This window comes from Colletotrichum karsti (genome assembly GCF_011947395.1).
Source record: "Colletotrichum karsti strain CkLH20 chromosome Unknown Scaffold27, whole genome shotgun sequence".
Taxonomy (NCBI): Eukaryota; Fungi; Ascomycota; class Sordariomycetes; order Glomerellales; family Glomerellaceae; genus Colletotrichum; species Colletotrichum karsti.
In genome coordinates this window covers 411,743-423,748 of record NW_024065927.1, presented here as the reverse complement: position 1 = coordinate 423,748, position 12,006 = coordinate 411,743, and the positions used below count along the sequence as shown (strand labels likewise).

At 53.9% G+C, this 12,006-nt stretch overlaps 4 protein-coding genes across 4 annotated transcripts; 3 read left to right on the top strand and 1 right to left on the bottom strand.

Annotated features, from left to right (window-relative positions):
* Positions 1–588: 588 nt before the first annotated feature.
* CkaCkLH20_08273 (uncharacterized protein) lies at positions 589–2,466 on the top strand (the record flags this gene model as incomplete). Its single annotated transcript, XM_038890988.1, has 1 exon — positions 589–2,466. One exon carries the CDS (start codon positions 589–591, stop codon positions 2,464–2,466), a length of 1,878 nt encoding a protein of 625 aa, XP_038743751.1.
* Positions 2,467–2,723: 257 nt separating this feature from the next.
* CkaCkLH20_08272 (C6 transcription factor) lies at positions 2,724–3,321 on the bottom strand (the record flags this gene model as incomplete). Its single annotated transcript, XM_038890987.1, has 2 exons — positions 2,724–3,144; positions 3,197–3,321. 2 exons carry the CDS (start codon positions 3,319–3,321, stop codon positions 2,724–2,726), a joined length of 546 nt encoding a protein of 181 aa, XP_038743750.1.
* Positions 3,322–5,480: 2,159 nt separating this feature from the next.
* CkaCkLH20_08271 (uncharacterized protein) lies at positions 5,481–6,664 on the top strand (the record flags this gene model as incomplete). Its single annotated transcript, XM_038890986.1, has 3 exons — positions 5,481–5,741; positions 5,800–6,576; positions 6,626–6,664. 3 exons carry the CDS (start codon positions 5,481–5,483, stop codon positions 6,662–6,664), a joined length of 1,077 nt encoding a protein of 358 aa, XP_038743749.1.
* Positions 6,665–7,821: 1,157 nt separating this feature from the next.
* On the top strand, positions 7,822–9,824 carry CkaCkLH20_08270 (MFS quinate transporter; the record flags this gene model as incomplete). Its single annotated transcript, XM_038890985.1, has 7 exons — positions 7,822–7,991; positions 8,046–8,270; positions 8,328–8,457; positions 8,513–9,076; positions 9,138–9,251; positions 9,334–9,342; positions 9,432–9,824. The coding sequence occupies 7 exons, from the start codon at positions 7,822–7,824 to the stop codon at positions 9,822–9,824; spliced, it is 1,605 nt and encodes a 534-aa protein (XP_038743748.1).
* Positions 9,825–12,006: the final 2,182 nt, after the last annotated feature.

Here is a 12,006-nt window from a genome sequence, read left to right as displayed (position 1 = left end):
TTTTCTTTGGCGAAGATCATCGGATCCGTGTGCCGGAGCGGCCCTGGGGGCCAAGACAAGCCTCCGCTACGGCGGGAGAGGATGCAGACTAGGATCATAGGCCCCCGCTAATTCACGTCATGAATCCCTCCCTCGCCGTCATTGCGTGCGTCTCGTTCTTTGCGATGGTCGATGGCCTTCTCGCTACGGTGCCTGAGTTGTCGACGTTGCTCAATTGGAACTTGTGATAGTCTGTGAATGACAGCCAACGAGGCCCACATGAGCTCATAGCAACACAATGGCAGAACCGAGACATGGACTGGTGACAATTTGTCTGGGCGGCGAGGCCTCACAGCTTGGTCTGGACCAGTCTGAAGGCTCTGACATCACATCAGATACTGGCTCGCAATGATGAATCTCGTGTCTGGCAGCGAGTATATGATGCCCAGAATCCCATGGCTTGTCAACAGACTTTTGGAAGATCAGATTCAATCACAACAAGATACCCTACACCAAGTAACTCAACCACGCATTATACGAATATTATCACATCAACAGACTTTCAGCTTCACATTTATACGAACAACATCACATAAATAATTAGCAATCATGGGTATCGGACAGAAGATCAAGGATGCGATCCATCATGACAGTCCTAGCAAGACGTCAACCTCCTACGAGAATGACAAGCCTCCCGGAAGCTTCCCCTCCGACACGACCGGCACCAAGCACAACAAGATGACTGACGGCCGCGACTACACAACAACCGGCACTACTGGTACTACCGGAACCACCACTGGCACAACCGGGACAACCGGCACCACCGGCAGCGGCCTGACCGGCAAGCACACAACCACAACCGGCACGGGACACCACAGCCCGACCACCAACACCCACGGTGGAGCCACCGGCGACCTCACCGGCACCGGCAGGACCGGCCACCACGCCACAGACTCCGGCATCGATGTCGGCCACGGCCCCAACCACACGCGCACTGGTGAGCACGGAACCTCCGATTCCCCGTACTGGGGCTCCATGGGCCGAGAGAGCCATGGGGTCACCGGTGGCTCGGGTACTTCTGGCCTGACCGGGTCTAACACTCGTACAGGCTATGATGATCCCGCCGGCACTCACGGCCCCCACGGCAACCGCGCCGAGAACCTCGCCGACCCCCGTGTCGACTCTGACCGTGATCACCGCGGTGCTCCCGGAACCGGCTTGACCGGTTCCAACGTTCACACCGGTCCTGGGGTTACTGGTTCCAACGTTCACTCTGGTTCCGGCCTGACGGGTTCTAACGCTCACACCGGCACCGGGTTGACCGGCTCTAACGTCCGCACTGGTTACGATGACCCGTCCGGCACCCATGGACCTCACGGCAACCGCGCTGGTAACCTTGCCGACCCTCGCGTTGACTCCGACCGTGACCACCGCGGTGCTCCCGGTGCCGGCTTGACTGGCTCTAACGTCCACACCGGCCCTGGTGTTACTGGTTCCAACACCCACACCGGTCCTGGCCTGACCGGCACCAACACTCACACCGGCTACGATGACCGCTCCAACATCCGCACTGGCTACGATGACCCCTCTGGCACTCACGGCCCTCACAACACCCGTGCTGCCAACGTTGCCGACCCTCGCGTCGACTCTGACCGCGACCACCGAGGTGCCCCCATCGGCGCCAACAAGGACCTTCCTCTGCGCCCCAACGAGCAGTACGGTGCCAGAGGCCAAGGTCCCGAGGCTGTTGGCGGAGGCACTTACAACCCCATGTCGACTGCTGGTCACCACGACCCTACTTCGAACGTCGACCGCTCCATCGAGGGCCGTGACTTCACTCACACCGGCCACGGCGGCAACGTCGGATCTGGTGTCGGCGGCAACCAGCCTCAGTACGGCGTCCACAACCCCGTCCAGAACCCTTCGCTCATCGGGGCCAACACCAACGACCCCTACGACACTAGAATGAGAGACCGCGACATGGGCCGCGACCGCACCGGCCATGGCATCGCTGGCGGCGTTGCCGGTGCCGGTCTCGGCGCTGCTGCCTCTCAGGCCGCTCACAGACACCACCACGACGACCTCCGCGACTCCGGCTACGTTGGTGGTAACACCGTTGGCAACCAGACCTCTCCCGTCAACACTCGCGGCGGTGTCGATGACTACCCTCGCTCCGGCTCCGGTGGTCTCACCGGCAACGAGCCCGGTGTTCCCAAGACCAGCATGCTGGACCCCTACAACGAGTCTCCCACCAACACGCACGGAGTCGGTGCCGGAAGTGGACTCGTCGGTGGACGCAATGTCTCTCCCCCTCTCAACCAAGGTTCGCTTGCTTCCAATTCTATGTCTACGTCTACCGGTATGGGTCCTGACCACTACGGACCAGGCCACGAAGGCGCCAAGGTTATGCACACCTGCAACCACTGCGGCAGAGACAACGACATCAGCCGCTACTTTAAGAAGGAGGCCGTCTACCGCATGAACTAATGAGGGAGGATTTGGGTTTATGAATAGCGTGTTTGATACCAAGATGTACTCATAGCTGGCCATAATGAACATGGCACATAATGAAACAATACTCATTACACTTCAATCACAGTATTTCGACGTGATCATGAATATTCCCGTTGAGATCACCGAAGCCGATTCTCGACAAGACATTTTCGCCTGAGTTTCGGCTGAGCTGACTTGTTATGAACAACAGTTATCAGCCCATTCTACGTTTCCAATAACCAAATCGACCTTCAGTAAATGGTTTGATCCCAGGGAAATGCGGCTGGCATGGAGAAAAGACCCTCGATTGATTCAATCCAGTCCAACGGCTGTAATCCGATGTCATCAAACGATGGAAGATGATTTGAATCAGCATCATCATCTTCACCCAGGAAGGGTTGCAGGGTATTGGCTTCCTGGGCTGCACTGGGCTCCGCACTATCATCCAAGTTCCGTTGTCTTCTGCTATTTGTTGTGTTTTCTGTCCGCTGGAACCACAATCTGTTCAGCAGCTTCGCGTACTTGGCAGCGATATGGTCTGCATCTGTAGCGGCGGTCTCGAGAACGTCGATGAAGCGTCTCATCAAGGCGGCCGTTTGGGCATGTGTAGCGGATGATATGGCACCTGAGGCGTGTGCTTTGTACAGGAATACTGCCGAGTGAATCTCGTATCTACGCGATATTGTCAGAAAACACCATCATACTATCGAATTGTACCACATACAGATAGAACCGAGCAGGCATATACCGCAAGTGCTTCTCGGCGTCGATGTCTTCGATGGCTATCTTCAGGAGCGCCTCGGCCGCATCTACCGCCTCGTAGACATGGCGTGCATCTGGACTCGCCATAGTCGAATGCGGGAAACATGTTGATTTAGACACCTCCTGTGTTCCCGACGCAGATGCTCTATACAAGACAGCCTGGAAGGCAAAGGCGTTGACGTACAACCGGAGATACTTCTCCATCATCCTCAAGCAGCATTTCAAGTGCGGGGAGCATATGAGCCCATTCCAGGTTAGATTCCAGGCAACGATTGCCCGGCTGGCGTCATCTATGTATTTCGTGTAGTCTCCGCGGATCATAAGTTCTCCGGTCCGCTGTTTGGATGCAAACAAGATGTCGTGCGCGTTTCCAAACAAAGTAGTCAACTCGACTTGTGCTTGTAGCAGTGATGCAAAGTCTTCTCCGGAGGTATACTGTGGTTGGAGTGACGGGAAGTCATCTGCCGTGAAACGTGCAGATAGCGCCGGTCCTCGACTCCAGAAAGCCTGTCCCATTCGGATCGATATTTGCCGATCTGAAAGGTAAGTGACTTTGCGGTTGAGTTAGCTCAGTATGCTCCGTGGTGCTGTTGATGTAGGGGTTGTCGATGGCTTACATGTCCACGCCAAGCGCCGTCGCAGCATTGATGGGTCAGCCTCTTTGTCGAGTCTGAATGAACTGTCTTCCAGACGTAAGAGATACGCAAGTCTGACAGCTAGCCCCAATATCGACCAAGCTGCTCCCTCGCCACCGTCATCATTCTGGCCCAAGGTCAGTGGAGTCCATTCGCCCAGGATCAAAAGCCCTTCAACACAGCCAACGCTCCGTATCGTTGACATGCCAAGGACAACATCAAGGATGAGACTACGCATATGTTGCCAAATAGATCGGTGTAAGCCAGTAAAGTCGACTTGATCTCTCGAGGCGACAACAAGGGCTGCTGTCAGAAGAAACGATTCGTGTCTGATCGTGTCGGGTAGGTGTTGTGGGAGTAGAACGTTGGCGGGGACGATCGGAAAAAAAGGATGATAATTATCGGTGTAACTAGGACAATCAGTACATCTCCCTGGATTAGAGGCGAAAGCTTACTGTTGTATAAGATGCCGTAACGTCGGGATATTCAGAGACCCTTGCTTGATTGGCGGATACTCCTCAATCGCTTGGTTGACTATTGCTTGGTTTATTGGCGATTCAAGGGATGACAGTTGATCAGGTCGTGTCTGCTGAGGAGATACAATCGAATCCAATACCGATGAGGCATTGCCTGGTGTCGATTGTGCAAATCCTCCTTCGCCTGCTGCAACTTCGTCCTCGTCTTCGGCAGCCCGGGCTAGGATCAACAGCGCATCGGACGGGTTTTGAAGTGATCGATGTAGCGGCTCTTCTCGTGCCTTCGGAGTCTCAATGACCGGGTCTGGGACAAACGAAGTTGTTGCAGTCGTCACTGAGGGGACAGTATGCACATCGCTTTCTCTCCGTCGTCTCTTGGAACTTCGGTATTGCGAGTAATCGCCTCCGCGCCGGGAGCCGGCTAGGGAGCACTCAGCCCCTTCGCGGACGCATTTGGCGCATGGCGGCTTGCCATGCTCTCCAATACTGTTTCTACTCAGACAGTTAGCCAAACTTCCACATTCCCATATTCCGGACAACAGCAGGCAAGTTTCTGGTGAAAACGCTTATACCGACGTCATCGACAGACGACGCGGAGAAGCCGACAAGGGTACCCACAGATCGCAGCGTGTCTTTCTCGCGCGACACCTGACGCATGCTCGGTATTGTCTTACACCGGTAGGTTTGGTCATGTTCAAGCCTCAAATCCGGGGAGCATGAGTGGTAAAGGCGAGATTCCGGGGTAGCTCGTACGAGCGATGCGGGGGTCTGGGGACGGTTATAGATGGTCAACCCCGGCTGTAGACGACTGTAGACGGCGGGGTAGGACGCGGGGTACGGTAGTAGACGGCCGAGGATCATCGATGCGTGCGTCTGTGGAACACGAAGTAGACGAGTTAAACGGTATTCGTCAGGTAGTTTGAAGGGCTGTGTTCGGAGACTGGTGGCGACGAAAGCATTGATCTTGTGTCAGAATTATTCAGATTTAAATATCACCGCGAATCCACAGCTTAAGGGTGCCCTGGTCGAAAGACTCCTGTTGATCCTCAAAGTTCAAATAACATTTCGCCAAAGAATTTGACTTACATTAAGACAGATCAAGGCTTTTTTTCGTTAAGAGTTCCTCAACAGCAAAATGGCGCCTGGAATCCTCCAGTCCGATGTTCCGGCCGCACTGCCGGCTCAGAAAGTCGCCAAGAACGACACCCACCACGCACCCTACAATCCCGACAATGATATCTACGGGAACTACTTTCCTGCAGACCCGAAAACGCTTAGTTTGGAGTCGAACTTCGGTCCGATGGATGCTTCATCGATTGGATACCTTCAACCAACTCACCGGGACACTCCCCTTGAGATCATGCGTGAGCGTTTCGAGCGAGACGGCTACCTCTTGGTACTATTTTCCTTCGTTCGATATCACCACGGAGTTCGCTGACCGCTTTGAACTTCAGATCAAGGATCTTCTCCCACACGAACCTGTGCTCAAGTGCCGTCGCGAATACTTCTCACACATGAGCCCTAGCGGCCTCCTCCGCCCCGGCACCGATCCCGTGGAAGGCACCTTTTCCGGGAAGGACACTCGTAAATATCTGCCTCCTGGTAACCTCCGTCGCCTTTTCGGCCTGAAAGACGACACCGAGAGCGACAAGTACGCGGAGCTCATGGTCTCTGCCCACGAAGCCGACTTCTACGTCAACTTCTGCAAGTTCCCGGAGCTGCGCGAATTCGTGAGCCGTTTTACGGATTGGAAGTCTCCTCACATGCTTCAACGTACCATGCTTCGCGCCTTCGTTCCCGATAGCGAGTTGACGCCGGTGCATTTCGATCAAATGTATCTTCGCGCCGGCCCGCCCACGAGCTTGACGGCCTGGGTCCCCATAGGTCCTGTATCGCTCGAGGGCGGCGGCCTGATGTATCTCGAGGGCTCGACTGATATCGGCATGAAGACTGAGGACGACTTTGCCAAGAACGCTCACAATCTCAGCGATGAGGAGAGAGTGAGCGCGTTCAACAAGAACATGAATGATGGAGGGTTTCTTAGTCGCGATACGGTTACATATGGCAAGGAGTCCAAAAGAAAGTGGCTGATCGCGGAGTATGAGGTAGGAGATGTCATCTTCCACAACCCATACATGGTCCACGCGAGCTGCAAGAATAAGGATTCCAACGCCAGGATTCGTCTTGCCACAGACCTGCGCTTCGTCGACCCCGAGAAACCCTACGACAGGGTAAGTTGACTCCCTGTCTAGAATTTTCCAGTCACTAACAAGTTCGCAGCGCTGGATGAAGGTCTACAAGCCCCTTGATGGCTTGTAAATAACCAACACATTCTCTGGAGTTCAGAGTTACATATCATCCAACTGCCCCTTGTTGTAAAACTTGTAGCCTAAGATAGTTATGCAGAAAAATGTACAAGAAATCAGACATACCAAGTCCACTCCACTGGAACCGCTAGGCCTTGAGATCCAGGCATCCTTGGGGGTGATTGTTCTCGCAAGAATCAGAAACAAGACCGCACGTAACATAGTTGAAAAACCACTTCTACATCATTCCAACTCTATCGACAGTCTTGTCGAAGACTACGACTTTCATGGCCATGATGCCTGATTAGCACAAGACTCACATTCGTCAGCCTAACTGAGCAAAACTACATGTACCGACTTCAAGCCCTTACGGATATCGATGACCAGACCATAATAAGCTGAGATTCAGACAGCGCGTCTTGTTTGCTGACTTCAACCATATTCGTGTGTAATCATTCGGTAACTGCAGACCAGGCACTGCCGAACCGTGAAGGTACATGTAACGTCCCGAAAGATCGGTGATTGAGACTACAGCAGGAGTAATCAGAAGCATCTCATTTGTGGGAAATATCAAATCCGCGAGTCTTATCTTGATGTCGGCATAGAAGACGTCAGAAATACGCGGTTGCCGTGTCTGATACATTGAATACTAGACACGTCTGTCAAGCTTCGGTCCCTTGATCTGGGGTTTGCAGGCGAGACTTGCCTCAAACGAACGAGCCAAGCGCCCGCGAACGACATGCTTTTGCCATCTATAACCGGCGCTACATCATCCCAAGCACCCAGCTAGTCTCTAACTCGCCCTCTCCTCCGTGGCTAATGCCGACATGTCTCCAGCTTGCCTGCTCCCCAGTCCCCCGGATTCGGGGTTGTGGGGTTAGATCTGGGGTAGGATGCGGGGTGCAGGAGCGACTGGTTCTGAACCAACCCCGAAGTTTGTAATACAGCTTCCCGTCTATTGCCGTGGAGGGATTCAGTACGTTGGGATATTAGGGACTGAGATAGATGGCCTTTATTGCTCGGTTTACTTATCTAGTCTATCCGAGCATCGAAAGAGCCAAGTTGGCACATCTTAGACTTGTTCTAACGTCCTCTTCGGCCCTGGACATCAGTTTGCTCCGATAGACACATTCAGAAAAAGTGTGGAAAGCAATTTGAGGGTATTGAACCATGGGCCTGTTGCAGAAGATCGTTCGCAATGAAGCGACTAAGTCAGACCCCCCCGAGATTTACAACGCCCGAGTAATTCTCGTCAGCTTCGTGGCATGCGGTGGTGCCTTGCTGTTCGGTATGGATATGGGCATCATCGGGGGTGTCTTGACGATGGACACATTCAAGAGGTAACGTTCATTTCTCTATTCGAAAGAAATCTCACTGACAATGTCTACTTTCAGACAATACGGCCTGATGGACCAACCAAAGACCGTCCTCGCCAACCTCGAATCGAACATCGTGTCCGTGATCCAAGCAGGAGCCTTCGCCGGTGCCCTGTTCTCGACCTGGCTCGCCAACCGAGTTGGTCGTCGTTTCTCGCTCATCATTGCCTCCATATTGGTGTTCATCGGCGTGGCCCTGCAGGCCGCTGCCAGTGGTCATATCGAGGCGATTTACGTTGGTCGGTACGTTGAAGGAGTCATTCGATGTCTCTTAATCCACAAGGACTGACCCGTTTCCAGGCTCATCGCAGGTATCGCCATCGGTATCGCATCCTCCGTGAACCCTTTGTACGTTTCGGAAAACGCGCCTCGCGGCATTCGAGGACTATTGACCGGTCTATACCAACTGAGCATTGTGACTGGTCTCACTGTACGCTCAACAACCGAACCCAGCAGACGCCCGATCTCAGCTAACAGGTTTCCAGCTCGCCTTCTGGATCAACTACGGCTCTCTGCTTCACATCAAAGGGCACACCCAGTACATGCTCCCTCTCTCCCTCCAAGCCTTCCCAGCCGTCATCCTCTTCGTGGGTATGCTCCTAGCCAACGAGTCGCCCCGTTTCCTCGCCCAGCGCAATCCCGACAAAGCACTCGCTGTTCTCGCCAAGCTGCGAGGTCTGCCCTCGGCTCACCCGTACATCCTGCAAGAGATGGACGGTATCTCCAGGCAACTTGAGGAGGAACGGGCGCTGGCGATCAACGCGTCGGCGTTTTCACTGTTGAAGGAGGCGTTCACCATCAAGTCGTACCGCCGGCGGAGTCTGCTCTGCATCACGCTCATGATGTGGAGTAACTTGACCGGGACGAATGCCATGACGTATTACAGTCCGCGCATCTTCGCCAGTGTCGGCTTGTCTGGGTCCTCGGCTGGGTTGTTCGCTACTGGCGTATACGGTATCGTCAAGATGGTCTCCTGTGCCATCTTCATAGTCTTCGTGACGGATACTCTAGGCCGAAGGAAGAGTTTGTTGTGGACGGGTATCGTCCAGGTAAGATCATGCCATAACTGGAGCGGGATGAGACGATATGCTGACGGAGTGCCGATGAAAGGGACTCGCGCTTTTCTATGTTGGCTTTTACATCAGATTCGACCCTCCTATCACAGGCGAGTCGGTCAGCGCCCCAGGCTACGTCGCTCTTGTTGCCATTTACATATTCGCCGCTGTAAGTGCATACCCCCGAGCAAGACCATACCCCCGGGCAAGACCATATTAAAGGACACGCTAATGCTAACTTGACTCTGTAGGTTTACCAAGTAAGTCAATCACCGCCCTCCTCGGATATGTCTTCAACATAATTTCACAATTCGGAAACGACCGATGAATCACTCACTAACCTTGACAGTTCGGATGGGGCCCCGTCGTCTGGACCTACTCCTCCGAAATCCCGCCCGCCCGCCTGCGCGCGTTGATGATGGGCATGGCCACGGCCAGCCAGTGGCTCTTCAACTTTGTCGTGGCCAAGGCGACGCCCAGCATGTTCGCGACCCTCGGCACGAACGGCTTCGGCACGTACTTCGTCTACGGAACGTTCTGCTTCGTCATGGTCGCCTTCGCGTGGTTCTTCGTGCCGGAGACCTCGGGGATTGCGCTGGAGCAGATGGATGAGTTGTTCGAGAAGGACTCTCTGCGAGATAAGCTGCTGTTCAGGAAGGGGCCACAACTGAGCTCGAGGGGAAGTGCCGCGGAGGATGGGGTGCTGGATAAGAAGGATGCTGAGCATGTGGAAGTTGCTTGATTGCATAGATCATGTTAGATGCGCTGATGTGATCATGGGCTATATCGCTAACCAGAATACAAGTTTTGAATACGGGAAAAAGCTTCATAGGTCGCTGTGTTAATCTTGTCGGACTTTACTATGTTGATGCCCAAGAACATGCCGGAGTAGGAAAGGGGGTCACCGAGTCTTACCGAGTCTCACCGACGCCAACTGGGTTAATCGCCGTAACATTATCTATGAACCAATGTCAGTCCCTCAACCACGGATGATCCACCTCTTCCAAGCGTATATCTGATACAGCGACATGCATCAAAGATTCGCGGAAAGCGGAAGTCCAGAAGGAGGCTCAAGGTCCGCATAGACTCACGGAACTCACAATCTCTTTGTTCCCTTTGTTCCCCCGTGGTGGTGGCTGTCATGGCTTCGTCGGCGCGGTCATCCGAAAGCCCTCACTTTTAGCTCGTGGGGGGTTCGGTCGGGACCACAGAAGAGCTGACGCGCCGCGGATGCAAGTCATCTCGGCCTAATCCAGCGGCGGGAGGGAGGGGGAGAGAACGACACATGGAGCGCGATGCAGTTCGTCGCGGCAGCAGCCACTGAAGAGGCGGGATTGGCGCCATGTGCCTCGTCAGATGGCCCGCGTTCGTTTTGGCCATCGTCTTCGTTCGGTCGGGCATCGAGATGAGACGGAAAGACGTGGGAAATTTCTCGGGCAGAGTCGGCGGGTTTTTGAGATGGATTGAGAGGAAAATGGCTCACTTGGTGAGGAGATCCCGTTCAGGCTGATGTTGGGCTGCGTGGTGCTGAGGAATGGCCGAGATGGTACCTTTTGATTGAGTGAGAAGTGAGATGAGATATGTAGGAGATGTATGGATTTCCTAGGGCCGTCGCTGAAGATGAAGATGGTGTTCTCGTTTGCGCTCGGAGAAAGCCATCCACAAATGCAATTGCAAATGCAGACCTTCAGATACTACTGGGATTGTCGATTCCTATCGATTGAAGAATAATGGAGGCATCAGACCAGTGAGAACTCCAACCGATGACGACGGGGAAAAACATGAGGGGGAGGGGCACATGTGTCGTTAACATTTCAACCGTCGCTGGCACCCGATGAGACGGCCAATTCGATGATAGGTAGTAATTTTGAGTTACCTAGAGTTGCTGGCGATTGAAACCGCTACTCCGATGAGACGGACGACACCACTGCCAGATGCTGAGATGATGACAAGGTCCACGACGGTTCCAGTCATGATCGCAGTTTTCTCAAAGCAGCATTCATTCCGATGCAAGTAGCGAAGGGAACGGCCGAGAGTGACAACTCAGCGTGTTTGTCGAGACCGTGTTGGTCTAGTCTGTCTGCGTCGTCTCATGCATGGAATGAGAAGCCAGTCACCATCACTCAATAGCATTCACCAAACGCCATCCAGTCATCCAACGAGCCCGTCAGTCGGTGTTTAAAAAGAGCGGTGGAACCCCAAACCCCCTCGCTCTGATCCCCCGGATTGGAGAACGATCCGTATATCCATCGCTTCTGTGTTTGCGGACCTCTGCGGTGTTCCGATTCGCTCACCGCGAGCATCAACTGATAATCATCGACGTGGCCTGAGAGCGATAAACGATAAATCGACGTAAAAAGGCACTCGCTTCGGTTGAAGCGCAGTCGCATTGCAGCAGCCGGCACCAACAAGGCCTTATTCGGGTTGAGAGACTAGGGGCTTTTGTTTCCCTGCTCACCGTCTTTTCAACCAGCCAGACGATTATCGGACGCCGGACGGCGCCACGACGGGAAGCCGAAGAGATCGGAACTTGGACGGAACGGAGCGGCTTGTGAGAGCCTCATTGTTCAGTTTTGCTGTGAGAGGTGGGCCGTCAAACATCGACCTGGGAATCATCCTCTGAAGGAGAGAGAAAAGGGGAGGTAATTGCCTCGAATTACGTCAGGTGGGTCATCAAACCCCTCTGATTGATTGTTTTCTGCTTCAAGTTTGCGGCTCTTTTGTTTTGGAGTCTGTTGATTGCGGTCGGGGATGGCCGGCCCTCTGGGTCCTTTGGATACGGGTGCTGCATGCTGCGGCTTGCGTACTTTTGAAGAAAGTCTTATCAGACAACACTATCAGACGGTGGCGGCAATGGCTTCAATGTTGGCGGACAGTTTCCGCTCAGCTCACCGGCTCGTCCGCTCGGCGCGTCTAGTCTTGGC